Source organism: Lagenorhynchus albirostris, chromosome 2 (genome assembly GCF_949774975.1).
Source record: "Lagenorhynchus albirostris chromosome 2, mLagAlb1.1, whole genome shotgun sequence".
Taxonomy (NCBI): Eukaryota; Metazoa; Chordata; class Mammalia; order Artiodactyla; family Delphinidae; genus Lagenorhynchus; species Lagenorhynchus albirostris.
This window is the reverse complement of record NC_083096.1, coordinates 4,159,099-4,172,587: the sequence shown is the minus strand read 5'-3', so window position 1 is coordinate 4,172,587 and position 13,489 is coordinate 4,159,099. Positions and strand designations below refer to the sequence as shown.

At 35.3% G+C, this 13,489-nt stretch overlaps 1 protein-coding gene across 7 annotated transcripts in view; it reads left to right on the top strand.

Moving 5' to 3' along the window:
* NEK7 (NIMA related kinase 7) overlaps nucleotides 1-13,489 on the top strand; it is a 149,895-nt gene that overhangs the window by 95,993 nt on the left and 40,413 nt on the right. For all 7 annotated transcript variants that reach the window (XM_060126867.1, XM_060126844.1, XM_060126824.1 and 4 more), the window contains 2 exons: nucleotides 6,489-6,597; nucleotides 7,467-7,574. In XM_060126867.1, coding sequence (XP_059982850.1) covers nucleotides 6,489-6,597; nucleotides 7,467-7,574 — 217 coding nt within the window. The remainder of the gene's footprint in view (nucleotides 1-6,488; nucleotides 6,598-7,466; nucleotides 7,575-13,489) is intronic.

Genomic DNA, 13,489 nt, shown 5'->3' with positions numbered 1-13,489 from the left:
ATTTTGAGGGGTGAGGTATGTCTGAGAATTCTGCTTACCACAAACTTTGATAAGTTAGCTAAAACATGAAGTGTTTTGGAGATAATTATTATCTTCAAATATTATAACGTGTAAATCTTGTTCGCCTTCTTGGTGTGGTTGTTTTTTTTTTGCATTTGCAGACATATTCTTATCTGTTCTTATCCAAATTTAGAGGCTGTACTGGAAATAAAATCACTTAGAAATGTCTTTTACACTCTTGACCTTTGGATCCTTGAAGCAGTAAAATCTCCCCAGCAGCACCATCTATCTTTGCTGACTCTGATTTATGGTTTAGAGGATACAGACACTGTCCATTTCAGCATCTGGCATAAAGTGTGCAGCCCAAGCCAGACCACAGGGAGAATTGCCAGCGATTCCAAATGCAGTCTGTTTCCTGCTGAATCTGTGGTATACGATTGCTATCTTATTTCATACATGACTTTAGAATTATTCAGAAGTCTTAAGGTTACAGATTAGCGGTGCTATCTGAAAAAACTATACAGAATTGAATATTCTATACATAGGTACCTACCTACCTACATCATGCATGTACACCTGGGTGTGTGTAACCACGTAGATTTATGTCTGTGTGGTATGTATATGTAGGTGTGTTATACAGCATTATTTTTACAGAAGCAGTGTTACTGATAAAGTATCCCTTGGGTTTTCTTTGATACCTGAGAAGTTTGGTAATAAAGTAGTATTGAACTTAGGGATTTTAATAAATTGAAAATTATGTACCATAATGGCCGTTATGTTGTCCTGTGAGCATAATGAAAAAGTGGTGTGTAAGTTTTGAACTATATTTACTTAGGAAAAAATAAGAAGATAATTTTCAGGGAACTTTTTGCTCCTTCTATTTGAAGGTAATATTGATTGAAAGCTGCCTTTATAAACCATTTACCACCACGAGCAGTAGTGCTGGTAGCTGTAGACAATTAAGTAGAGAGAAGAGGTATGGACTTCTGTCCCATTTTTCTTTGTTCAAATTTCTACTGAGAGACTTTTATTGTCTCATTATTGTTTTGCTGTCTTCCTTGTCCATTAAGAATATTGAAATATCTTTCTAACTCTCTTACTATTGTCTGGTTTAACATAACTAGAAAGAATTCATCAGAGGCAAGTGTTGCCCTCTCTGCTTGTGACCTTCCATGTCGTCCTAAAGATGGACTTCCTGCTTTTTCATCTCACCACCTCTGTCTCTAGTCCTCTAATGCAGTAGAGACAGCATCTTAAGTATTTCCAAGTATTTTCCCATGAATTTTAGGAACATGGAAGCTTCTCTTAAGAATTATCAACGTGGCAGCAATGCAGGCATCATTCCTTGTAGTAATTCTGATGCATTCATATCTTTTTCATTGATTTTTTAAAATATCCTAAGTTTCCTTGACACTGATGTATGAACACTTAGAAGGCAACTTTTCAGGGGGAAAAATATTGTGACTTTATAGGAGCTTATTTTTCTTGTTTGCTAAATAAGGTCTTTTTTTTCCCCCAAGGCTTAATTACTCAGAAAAAATATCTTATCTGTTTCACATTTTCTACCATAAGATAAAATATGTTTTCCACTTCCATTATTAACCTATATGATTTTGACTTTGGGGAATGAATGGATTACATTGATGTTCTATTAAATTATAATTAGAAACAGCTGAGTACACTTAGCAGCTTTTCTAACATTTATAGGAAAGGAAAAAGACAAGTAGAGCTTGGATGAGAAATGTTTTATCAAAGAGGATAAAATTAGATGCAGATGATAAGTATTTTTAGTGATCTCCTGACTGCCAAGCCCATATTACTTGCATCTTCTAAGCAACTTAGGATACCTAAATTTTATTCTGAGTGCCAAGGGTGAAAATATTCACACATTGCAAATTAGTATCACATACCAAAATTCTAATTGAGACATAACTATTTTATGCATTTATATAATTCCCAAAATTGGTGTATAGCAAATACTTGTACAGTTTAGTCTGTTGACACCTTCTTATGCCTTTGGAATAAAAATATTTCCATAGAAAGATTGACATATAATAAAAATCACACTTAGAACTGTCAATAACACTTTTAGAAGCATCCTGTCTTTTCCATCACCCAGTCCCTGTGCATTTGATTCTTTGAAATAACCACTGCAAAATATCATCTTATAAAAATGCATTATACTTAGAGCAATGTTTGGGAACATAACATCCCTTCTGTTGGTAAATGGTTGACCTAATTACAAGGTCAGTTACCTTATAATTACCTAATTACAAAAATTTGACCTGTTATCTCATGTGAAGGCCATTTATAGCATTAACTGGACCTATGGGGATCTCAGAGGTATTAGGATTGTTATTTTTGCTTTGTTTTTATCAGCTGGAGATTAAAAGGACAGGACATACTAGTAAAATTTGTTATTTTTAAGTGTGGAAATGTGCCAATCAGGCATTTATTATTTGTGTTTTATTTGTAACTGAGACACTTTAGAGGCAGCAGGTGCCACACAGATCATCTCCAAGCTCTGTTTAATATAGTGAGGACACAGAGGCCCAGCAAGGTTAAGCGGCTTCTTCAAGGTCACACAGCCATTACTGTCAAGAATCAGGTCTGTTATTAAAGGCGCATATGGATTCTGTGAGTGGCACATGAAACATCTGATGACACCCCCAAGCAGGAAATAGTTCCTCATAGTGAACATAAATTACTTACTTCCTCCTGTGAGATACTTGGAAGAGATGGAAAACAGCTGATGCCTGCAATGCCAGTTCTCATATAACTTCATTATTTCTTGTTATTTAATTACCATTTCTCCTAATTTTCTTCAAGAATGACTTGCCTGACAGGATTGTTATTTGTTGTTTTTTTGGTTTTGTTTTTAACTACAGCAGTATGTTGTTTCCAAAGGATGCTTGGTATATGGTTCCCAGGACCAGCACACAATCGTGGGTCCCCTTGTTGACAAATGACTAGGAATTTCTAGGTGGCAGAACAGAGCATTACACTCAGTGCAGGGCCCTGCGTGAATGTATGGGCCGCACACCTGTGAAGCTGGCACTCTGGTTCTGGGTGTTTTGTCTGAAACTTTCTTGTTAAAAATTAATATACCAAACTACGGGCTTAAATATTTTGATACACTGTAGAGATTAACTTTTTTTTTTTGATCCAACAAGATAAATTTCTGTTCTTTCTCTGTTGATGAGTTTATGCTGGGTAATACTGTTAAATTTTTTTCCCAAGATTTCCTGAGGAGGAATGCTAGAGTTATAAAACTTAGAAATAAATGTATGTGCTGTTTGGAGTAGTGGTGTCTAGATTCAGGAACCAAGTGACCCCAAAACTGATACTTGATAAGCAGTGCCCACTATGTAATTTGGTCTGGGGCATTTAATTTGTAGGAGGATGTTTGACAATTTAAAAAAAAGATGTGACTATTTTCCAAAAATCTTTGAATGGAAGCAGCTTGCATCAGCTAGCCTCTTTTATATTAATACACATCATTCAGTGACATTGCACATGTTTTACCAGGGATGCTGAATTTCACCTAAGTGAGATGCTGGTAATCTTTTTACACATAAATGAGAATATAATATAACCTGATGTTTGTATATGCATTTTACATGTACCCTGGCTGCCTTTTTTGTTGCATCTTTTCTTTTGATGTGAATAATGTTCGGTGTATATTTGAATGATGTTGATAGAGATAGAAAAATATGCTTTTAAAGTAAACAATATTTGAAGCTTTGCATAGAAAAAAGATGAACGTACCTTTGAAAAAAAGACTAAATAATAATTCTGTCCAAGTGGTTAGGTATACCTGAGTGCTAATTTCTATCTTTTCATGACTTTTTAGATATTTTATTTTCAGATATAAAAAGTTAAAATTCTATTTTATAACATAAATATAGTAAAAATGACGTATCCTGTAATATCCAGAAATCTTTATTACTACTAACGTTTAAAAATTATTTATTGCTTTATTAAAAACTTACCACATGACAAATAAATGTACATTTTTAATTTCTGTGTATTGGTATTAGATTTTTTCCAAATCTAGAGCTGAATATTTATGTGGGACTGTCTTTTTTCAAAAGAAAGATAGGATTTTTGAACAGTAATGCTATTTAACTGGATAATTAACTTTTAAAAGATATGTATATATTAGAATAAGTTAAGAAAAGGTGGTTCTTTTTTTTAATACATTGGCATTTTGTAAGTTCCTCCTTTGTAGTGCTAATATAAATTTTACCAGTAGTAAAAAGAATTCAAATTTGTATTGCCTTTTTTCTGTTCATCCTCTTTTTAAGAGATAGCCAACAGTGCCACCATCAGAACAGACAGCCTTTTCTCATCATAAGTATTGGTTTCCTCAAAAAAAAAAAAAAAAAAAAAAAATCTACACTGAAGGATGGTTGAAAAACTGCATGTGTTTAAACAGACACATAAAAAATATTGGGAGATAACCAATGACGTAATGAAACTGCTTTTGATTTATTTTACGATCCAGTCAAATTCCTAAAATTATTCTTCAGAAACATGTTAGGAATTTAGATAGTTACATTTGGCCAAGTCATTCCATCTCGGTAGCATTGTATTGATGCCAGTTTATTGTTATCACCTTTAATTTGTTATTGAAAGAAACGATCCTAAACAAGAATATGAAAACATGAAAATAGTCAGACTATCTTGGCCTGGTTACATCTTCCATTTTGAGGGCAATTTTTTCATTCTGCCCTTTCCTTTATATATGACTTATTTTTTAATAATGGAACTTTAAAGGTAAATTGTCAAGTTAATTATAATTACGGTGGTTTCAGAATCTGTATTAAAGCATAAGATTCTTCTTTCATGGTCTGATACTTACATGATACGGTATATTTATTTTTGAATGAAAAGAAACCTGGTCCCCATCTTCCTGTTGACATCAAACAGTCTTCTGATATGCTAATCCAGAGTGAGGGAAAGCACATAGACTGGCTTTATTTGGAGTCATTCCAAATCTGAAAGAATATTATGTGTATAGAACTGATTTTGCAGCATTGCCCCCATAGAATGAAAACCGATGCTGACACAGTCTGCAATTAATAAGACTTAACGTTGAAACATGATATGGGAGGTTTTCACCATTTTAGTATTAACCCTGATTTGCTTTTTAATATCCTGGTCATCTAATTGTTATTTGCTTTTGGTACTGATGTAATAGCTATTGAAATTGCTAATAAGTTCATTCCTATAGTATGTGTTCCAATAAAGATTAACCTAAAGTGATTCGCTTTTCCTTAAAGATTTATCCTTTGGTGTATTGAGTGCATATGAGACAGTAAATATAATCCTTTGCTAAGTATGAAGTAGGGATACAGGCAGATTTGTTTCCCTGTATTGTTTTTCCTTTCAGCCTGCCCTCAACTGGTCACAGGGGTAGGAACTGACACAGCTCATTATTTTGGAATCATCTGAAGTACCATTCTCCATACTCAATAACAAAAGAAATCAAATTAGTTGAACTTTCAAAAATGTCAAGTCACCAGATAAAGTGCATTAAAGCACGTATTTAAATGTCGATGTCTATTAATAAATGTATATCTTAAAAAGTTAAAATTGTCTGAAAATTTGTCTAAATGAAATACTTCTTCATGTTGGTCATTTATAGATTTTGCTAAGTAGAAAACCAATTACACTTTTGTTTTTGAAAAATAATTTTTATGTAAAGAATCTTTATAAATCTTATGAAGCTACGAACTGTGTTCTTGAATCAGCATATTATTAGTATATTCTTCTAGCAAAGGTAATGTAGAAAAACGGGCATGAATATGTACCTTTGGTTTTGCAGTTATTTAGTTATTGCCCTCTTACGCGTGATGGCCCACTCCTTCCAAGCTAGCATATTTACACTCAGCTTTTTTTGCCCTGGTCTTCCTGTAATGTTTTGCTCCCATATTTAGTTTCATTCGTTCAAAGCAAAGTGCAAGTTTGACTTGGAGTATGCACTGGAAATATTCATGAAAACTTTTCACATAAATCCCTTTTATTTATTTAAGTTTTAATAAATTAAGTGATATTTCAAATCACCAAGGATGGTTCAATATTTAAAGGAATTCTACTTCACTACCTTCTGTCAAGAGAAGGACTATCTTGTAATGAACATAATCACCTCCATGTCTCTAGACTCTTTTATTCTGGCTATTCTTAAAATAAAATCCGACATCCTCCTTTTAGGATAAGAAATTACTTTATGTGGATGTTAATTTTTTGAAATAGATGGACACCACAAAGACGTAGCATGATATGGCTTGTGCTGACCTTAGATACAAAAGGGAGACATTTAAGCCATTGTGTCCGGTAAAAATCTTGGTATCCTTTCACTATGGAAAATCATGTTTTTTAGCTGGTAATAGGTAGATAAAAGTAGGTGTTTTTCTGACTGAAGTCAGAATCTAGTCTGAAGATAATTTCTGTTTTTAAAATCTTATTTAAAATTTTTTAAACAGCATTTTAAGAAACAAAAGAGGCTAATTCCTGAAAGGACTGTTTGGAAGTACTTCGTGCAGCTGTGCAGTGCACTGGAGCACATGCATTCTCGACGAGTCATGCACCGGGGTGAGTTCAGTCATGAGTAACTTTTAGTGTTGGTGTCAACGATGCACAGTATCAGGCTTTCCCAGGTAATTTATTTCCAAGTTTTGATTTTACTAGAATGATAAGCCTTTAAGTGAAGACTACTTGGTTTTTTTTTTTTAAATAAGAATTAGTTATTTTTCTGTTTGACTTTTTTTTTTTTTTTTTTTTTACTGATTATATTGGTAAAAGAAAAAAAATTAGATGCAGGAAAGCAGTTGAACATGCATAAGGAAGAGTTTTTTTTTGTTTTTTTAATGAACTATACATTACAGCTATTTAGATTTTTAATGTTCAGCATTCACTGTTAATATATTTATAGTTATCAGTCAAATGGTTGGGTGGAATGTATGAAGGTTACCTCACTAAGGCATTAATCCCTTGATTTGGGGGTTTGAACAATTTCAGTACAATTTACTTAAGCAATTAAAATTTCTGAGGTCATCTAAGTAAAGAATTACCTGTGTCAGAGTTATGATTTTATATTTTGTGTAAACATGTCAATAAATTGCTCTTTAGTGGGATATTCTATTTGAAATTGATATAAGAAGGGCACAAATTTATTTTGTGTTTTGAATGTCACAGATGTTTATTTGAAAATGGAAAACAAAATACATTTTAAATGAAAATGAATAGTGATCATCCTGCATTGATGATTATCTGTCTGTCATGGGACTGAGACTCAGAAATATTAGGCTATATGAAAATTACTCAAAATAATTGGTTAAAAATTCAAACTGACTTTCATTTTTGAGATATATTTTAAATTCAACAATGAGAAGTGTTTTTTAATCCCTTGAATATACCTAAACTGACATCATCTTTCACCTGATCCCTTCATTTATTCACAGATATAAAACCAGCTAATGTGTTCATTACAGCCACTGGGGTCGTCAAACTTGGAGATCTTGGGCTTGGTCGGTTTTTTAGCTCCAAAACCACAGCTGCACATTCTTTAGGTAAGAGACACAGTATAATTTCATTTGGTTATCTACCCCCCTTCCCCCACCCCACCCATATGGTTAAAAATGTAAGGGATGTACAGATTACATGCTAGCTTTTATAGTCTAAATAAAACTATTTTAAAAATCATCAGGTCCTGAGCTGAAACCTGTCAGGTATAATGTGTCCATTCATGTGACAGTTGGATACTTCTGTTAGTTTGACCCTCAGGCAGGCATTTAGTAAAAGAAAATGCCAATGAACAAATCTAGTTTTAACCATTGCCATGGATCCTTCCTTTTCTTTTACGTTAATAATATTAATATGAAGAATAAACCATATCTTGAAAAAGGACCTCACCTGACCATTTAAAAATACTATAGTTGTTTGTAAATGTTTATTTATTAAAGTAACATACATGGTTGTGATTACTGTAGAGGGGGGACCTAGAGATGATCTGTGGCTAAGGAGGAAGATATTCCCCTAAGTTACAAAGTAGAAGATGCTTGTAATTTATTCATTCTAGAGCTGATAATATACGAGTGTCCTTTGTACCTAAAATAGAACTGAATGTAGCTATTACAACATTATATTAATGGAAAGAAGGTTGTCCAGTTTAGAAACAGTAATTACTAGGAAGAAATAATTTTTAAATTGAATAATTTAAAGGGAGTGTTAGAGCTTCTCCTGAGACTCTTCAAATCATATTGTCCCCTTGTAATATGACTTTGTCAAAATGGTAACAACCAAAATAAAACAAGGATTAAGATAAAAATAAGTTGGCTTTAATTTAATGATGCCCCATCTTTGGTGAAAGATGAAATCATTGAAAACAATTGATTTTTTGGATAAAATTATTGTTTTTAAATGAGAAATAAAACAATTTTAAATGGCTTGATGAGGAATAAGTGAGTTACACTAAATAATGATGTTGTGAAACGAGCATCTGAATTAGTTGACTGGACATTTTTAAATGGCTTTGACATAAAGGTCCTGTGTGGCCTTGAACCTGTCATTTAATTCTTCTGTATATAGGATAGTGTGTGGCACATAAGTAGGCACCTGATCAGTATTTGCTGAATGACAAGATGTTGGGTCCTAGATTAAGAAGTGGTGGGAAGATAATACTTTACCCTTTACACAGAGTTTCAGTTTTGTCCAGTACTTTAAGAAAATAAAATTTCAACTGATGCCGAGTAACAATGTTTTAGTTTTCTCTTTCACTTTACATTTATTCTTGCAGAACATTACAATTTTTTCAGGATAGGAAAATTTGATATGAAGTTCCATAAGAAATGCATAAATTTGCAGAGCACTTTAATAAAGTTTTATTTGGAAGTTCCAACTCTGACAATGCAAATAGTGGAGGATTTCCGTGAAGAAAACTTTAGATTGTTCCAAGCCAGTGCCACTGATCGTTAGGGAAGGTAACGTGTTCACTGTTACTCATCTGAATGGAATATCCCAACAGCACTCTGTTGTTAATCTACTTAGAAATGCTAGGTTACAGTTACACATGCACACACATACAGGCACACAGGCACAACTGCACGTATCCATGCTCCTGCACACATATATGTATTGTGTAATTGCTGCTTTGCAGGCTGTCGCTCTGAGCATGCCGTAGTTGCCTGACCCTAAGTATACCTAAGTATAGGGTCCAGCATACTGTGTGAAAACTAAATCTTAACAGTTTAGGAAATGGGCTTCTTCAGCTTGCCTGTCACTGCCTCTTACAAAAGTCCTCAGTGGGGTTTATAAACGTGTATGCATGTCTTAGATTTAGGTGATGTGTTATTATATGATATAGAGGGTAAAAATTTAATAGATTTAATAATTCATTAAGAATTTCTAACGTCAGTTTTTATCTAAATCAATTCACTTAGGGTCATGTAGTTTGTGTGTGTGTGTGTGTGTGTGTGTATGGACACACACATATAAATGGGGATGCCCATAATTATAAAACATTCTGAGATACACCTGAAGTACAGACAGTGAGGAAGTAGCAATGAGACTGGTTTGTTGGATGAATGAATCAATAGAAAAATAATTTGTTTCACAAGTATTTTTGTTTTCCGTGTTATTTGGAGAAAAATATTCTTAAAATAAGAAAACATGCTTTATTCCTGCCTATCTTCTCTGTGAAGTAAAGATTTTGATGGTTTGAAACTGAAGTTCACTAAGCAAAGTACGTTGAACATCAAGAATTAAAGTTTGAACTCTAGCCTACCAAGGTATTTGGACCCAATAAAAATCCTATGTAGGAGGATCAGGAAAACTCTTTGCTAACAAAGAATATGTATAAAATAACAAGGACAGAAATTGTGACATAGATTTATGTTTGTTGACAAGTTGACCCTAATTTTTGCTTTTAAAGAATTATTGCCCTCCTGTGTTACTGACATATATTTTTATTTTTAAGAGCAAATTTAAAAGATTGCTTTCAAAATAAACAATAAGGATATATAGTGCAGCATAGGGAAATTTAGCCATTATTTTGTAATAACTTTAAATGGAGTATAATCTGTAAAAATATTGAAACACTGTATTATACACTGGAAATTTATAATATATAAATTATAATATAATAAAAAATAAAAGATTGCTTTTATTTTTCCAAAAAGTACTTGAAAATGTGGCCACCTATACAAATTTATTTTGCTCACAGAAAATATGATAAACTGTATGTTTTACAGTTGTTGATTTTTTTTTCTGATGTTGCTGAGGATTAAATCTGTAGGGCATGATTTATTTATTCACAGTGCAGGTTTAAATATTAGTGAAACTACAAATGAATGAGACCTGTATATCGTTCATAAAGGAAAATCCGAATAAGATTACTTTGAATGAAGTCTGTTCTGATGCCAAATTTTGTTTAATTTTGTAAAGGAGATTTTTTTCAGGAATTTAATTCAAAAAGGCAAAAATACCTAGGATTTTAGAAATATCTTGTTGTAGTAACAGATTTATACTTTGTTTATTTCAAAATACATTTTTTTCAAAAATCAAAGATTTTTCACTTATTTTTATTCAATCATTAGTAAGGAACACGCTTCCAAATTTTTTTGTATTTAACAATCCTTAAGAGATTGTCAAGTCCTTGAAATTTTCAGTTGTCTCTTCATTTTCTATCTCTTTTTTTTTTTTTTTTTTTTTTTTTTTTTTTTTGCGGTATGCAGGCCTCTCACTGTTGTGGCCTCTCCCGTTGCGGAGCACAGGCTCCGAACGCGCAGGCTCAGCGGCCATGGCTCACGGGCCCAGCTGCTCCGCGGCATGTGGGATCTTCCCAGACCGGGGCACGAACCCGTGTCCCCTGCATCGGCAGGCGGACTCTCAACCACTGCGCCACCAGGGAAGCCCTCTATCTCTTATTTGTATCATTTAATTACATGGTAACATATCGACATGCAATAAAATCTCTGGTTCTCTCACATTTTCTGTAGGAAATGAAGTTGTGTAGGTGGCCACGTTTCCAGTCAGTTTTCACAACCAGTTTTTTAATTAAGGAGTATGTCAACATAGAATAATAATAATTCCTTAAATTCAGGGTTAAAATTACAGATACTAAATCTGATGTTGCTGGATGTTCAGACCATGTTCAGTTCTTCAAAATTGAAAAAAAAAAAAATCTCAGAGGCCTTTAGTTTTTCTTCTGCTCCCACCACACACAGTGTCTCCCAGTCTCTCCACTTTCTGTCCTGTCCTCCTTAATCCACAACAACTTCATGTTTGGATTAGGAAAGTATCCTCCCTTGTTTGTAATATTCCTTCCCCAAAGACATTATCTGATCATGTTACTTCCTCCAAATATTTGACTGTTCCCTGTGCCCTAAAGAATATCGTGAGAAGTCCTTGGCTTCGCGTTTGGGGTCCTCTAGGTCGGTGTCCACTGGCCCACTCCCGTCTTTGGCTACCCACCTACCTCATGATATCCGCCGTGCTTTTCCTCTTGCCTTGTTCTGAACGTGAGACAGAACAGAGGACACCTGGATTTACCTGCCCATTCTTCTGTAGGACCCTGAACAAGCCCTTCATTCACTTTTTGCAGGTTCAGTTTCCTGGTTTCTAAAAATGGAAATGTGGGTAATAACCATCCTATGTCAAGCAACCCCTAACCTAATGATAAAATGAACGCAAACATGTTTTCTGAACACTGCAAGTTGCTGTATGAACGTGAAGTTGCTTATGTTAACATGACAGTGGTGTGGGGAGAAGAGGAGAGGGAAGTCATGTGAAATTTATTTATTCTGTTGAAATACCTGAACTGATTCATTCAAAGACACAGGTGCTAAATCAACTAAAGTTGATTTCCCAACTCATTAATGGGTGATAACCTGCAACTGGGAAAACATTAGTCTGTGTTTACAGTACTTTCATGCTGTTCCATTTACTTAAAGACAGATTCCCATTTTTCTGCCTTCTCCTTGTAGACCTTCTGCTGTCCTGCTCTCTGGCCAGTTCGGTTGGTCAGACGTAGTGCAGTCATTTACAGAGTTGCCTGTGCTCCTGCAGGTGGGGAGTAATGTGCCTGATTGTTCTGTACAGTTTGCAGCCGTTCAGCTCCCTGAGGTCCTCGCAGGAGGACGTGAGCCATGGATGCAAACTGTTCCCCTTCTAGAGCCCAGGAGACTGAGGCATAGGAGGCGAACGGGCTTTGCACATGGAAACCAGTGAGGCGAGCTTCCCCAGTCTGCGGTCCCTCTCCCACCCGGCACTGTATGTTTTTGCTGTATCCGGACCTTGTGGCGTTTTCCCTGACTCACTCTGACACTGTTTTCTGACTTGTTACTTCCCTCCGTCGGGGTTACCTTATCCCGCTGTGCACATAGCTGAGGGGCCTGCAGGTGAAAGTGCAATTTGCCCCCATCCTGCACTTGACTGTTCTGCATGCCCAAGACTCAGAAGTAAACGGGACGGAAGTCTTTCTTACAACCATTTTGTCTACCAGCAACTGGGGCTGATATTTCTAAGGAAGCGGCTCTTCTAGACTGAAAACTAAAACTTCACCAAAACCTGTGAAGTAGGAACATGGCAGTCAAGGTGTAATTTTTCTCATGTCACCTTGGATTATTTAAAAATAATCCAAATACATGATTGTTAGTCAAACCATATCAAACTGCCCTAATTTCCTGTGATAATGACCCAGAGGAATCGTCCACGGCTACTAAATATCAACAGCAAACGTAGCAGTGAATACGCGCACAGCGTTTATTATTTGCAGGCACTTTTAAAGCACATTTTCTCCTCTGTGCCTTCATGTTGTGTGGGGCTAGGGTGGGGATTACCAAGCTCTCTGTGTTTAATACTGAACCTGACCCCCACACACACCATCCCTACGGTTCCTGATCCTTTATCCTATTTTCATTTTTCTGTTTTTCCTGTAGGACTTTGTATCTTCGAATATGCTGTGTTACTCACTTATTACGCTTAGTGCTTTCTGTCTTTCTGCCTCAGCCATGTGGAAGCTTCATGAGGACCGGGTTCTTCATGTTTTTGGTTCTCTGATGCATCTCAGATGTGTAGGAGAGGGCATTGCACATAGTAGATGCTCAGTGCATACTGATCAAATGAATTAGAGACAGGCTACACATCAAAGGATGGATTTAACTAAATATATCAGTAAGTATAGGTTAGATTATGCCACAGGAAGAAACAATAACAGCATTTAGTTGCTTAGCACTGAAGCGTATTATTTCTCTGGTCACCCGGAGTCAGCTGTGGGCCCCCGTGTGGGTCCCGGTGGCCACCCTCCCTCCAGGTGGTCACTTGGCATTTCAGGGGGCTTCAGCCTTGTGTGATCTTCATGAGACGAAGAGATCCTGGAGAATCACTTACTGGCTCTTAGTTAAGTCTTTCTACTTGAGTGTAACACGTTAATTCCCATTCGTATTTTATTGGCTACAACAAGTCTCGTGGCCGCATCCATCTTAAA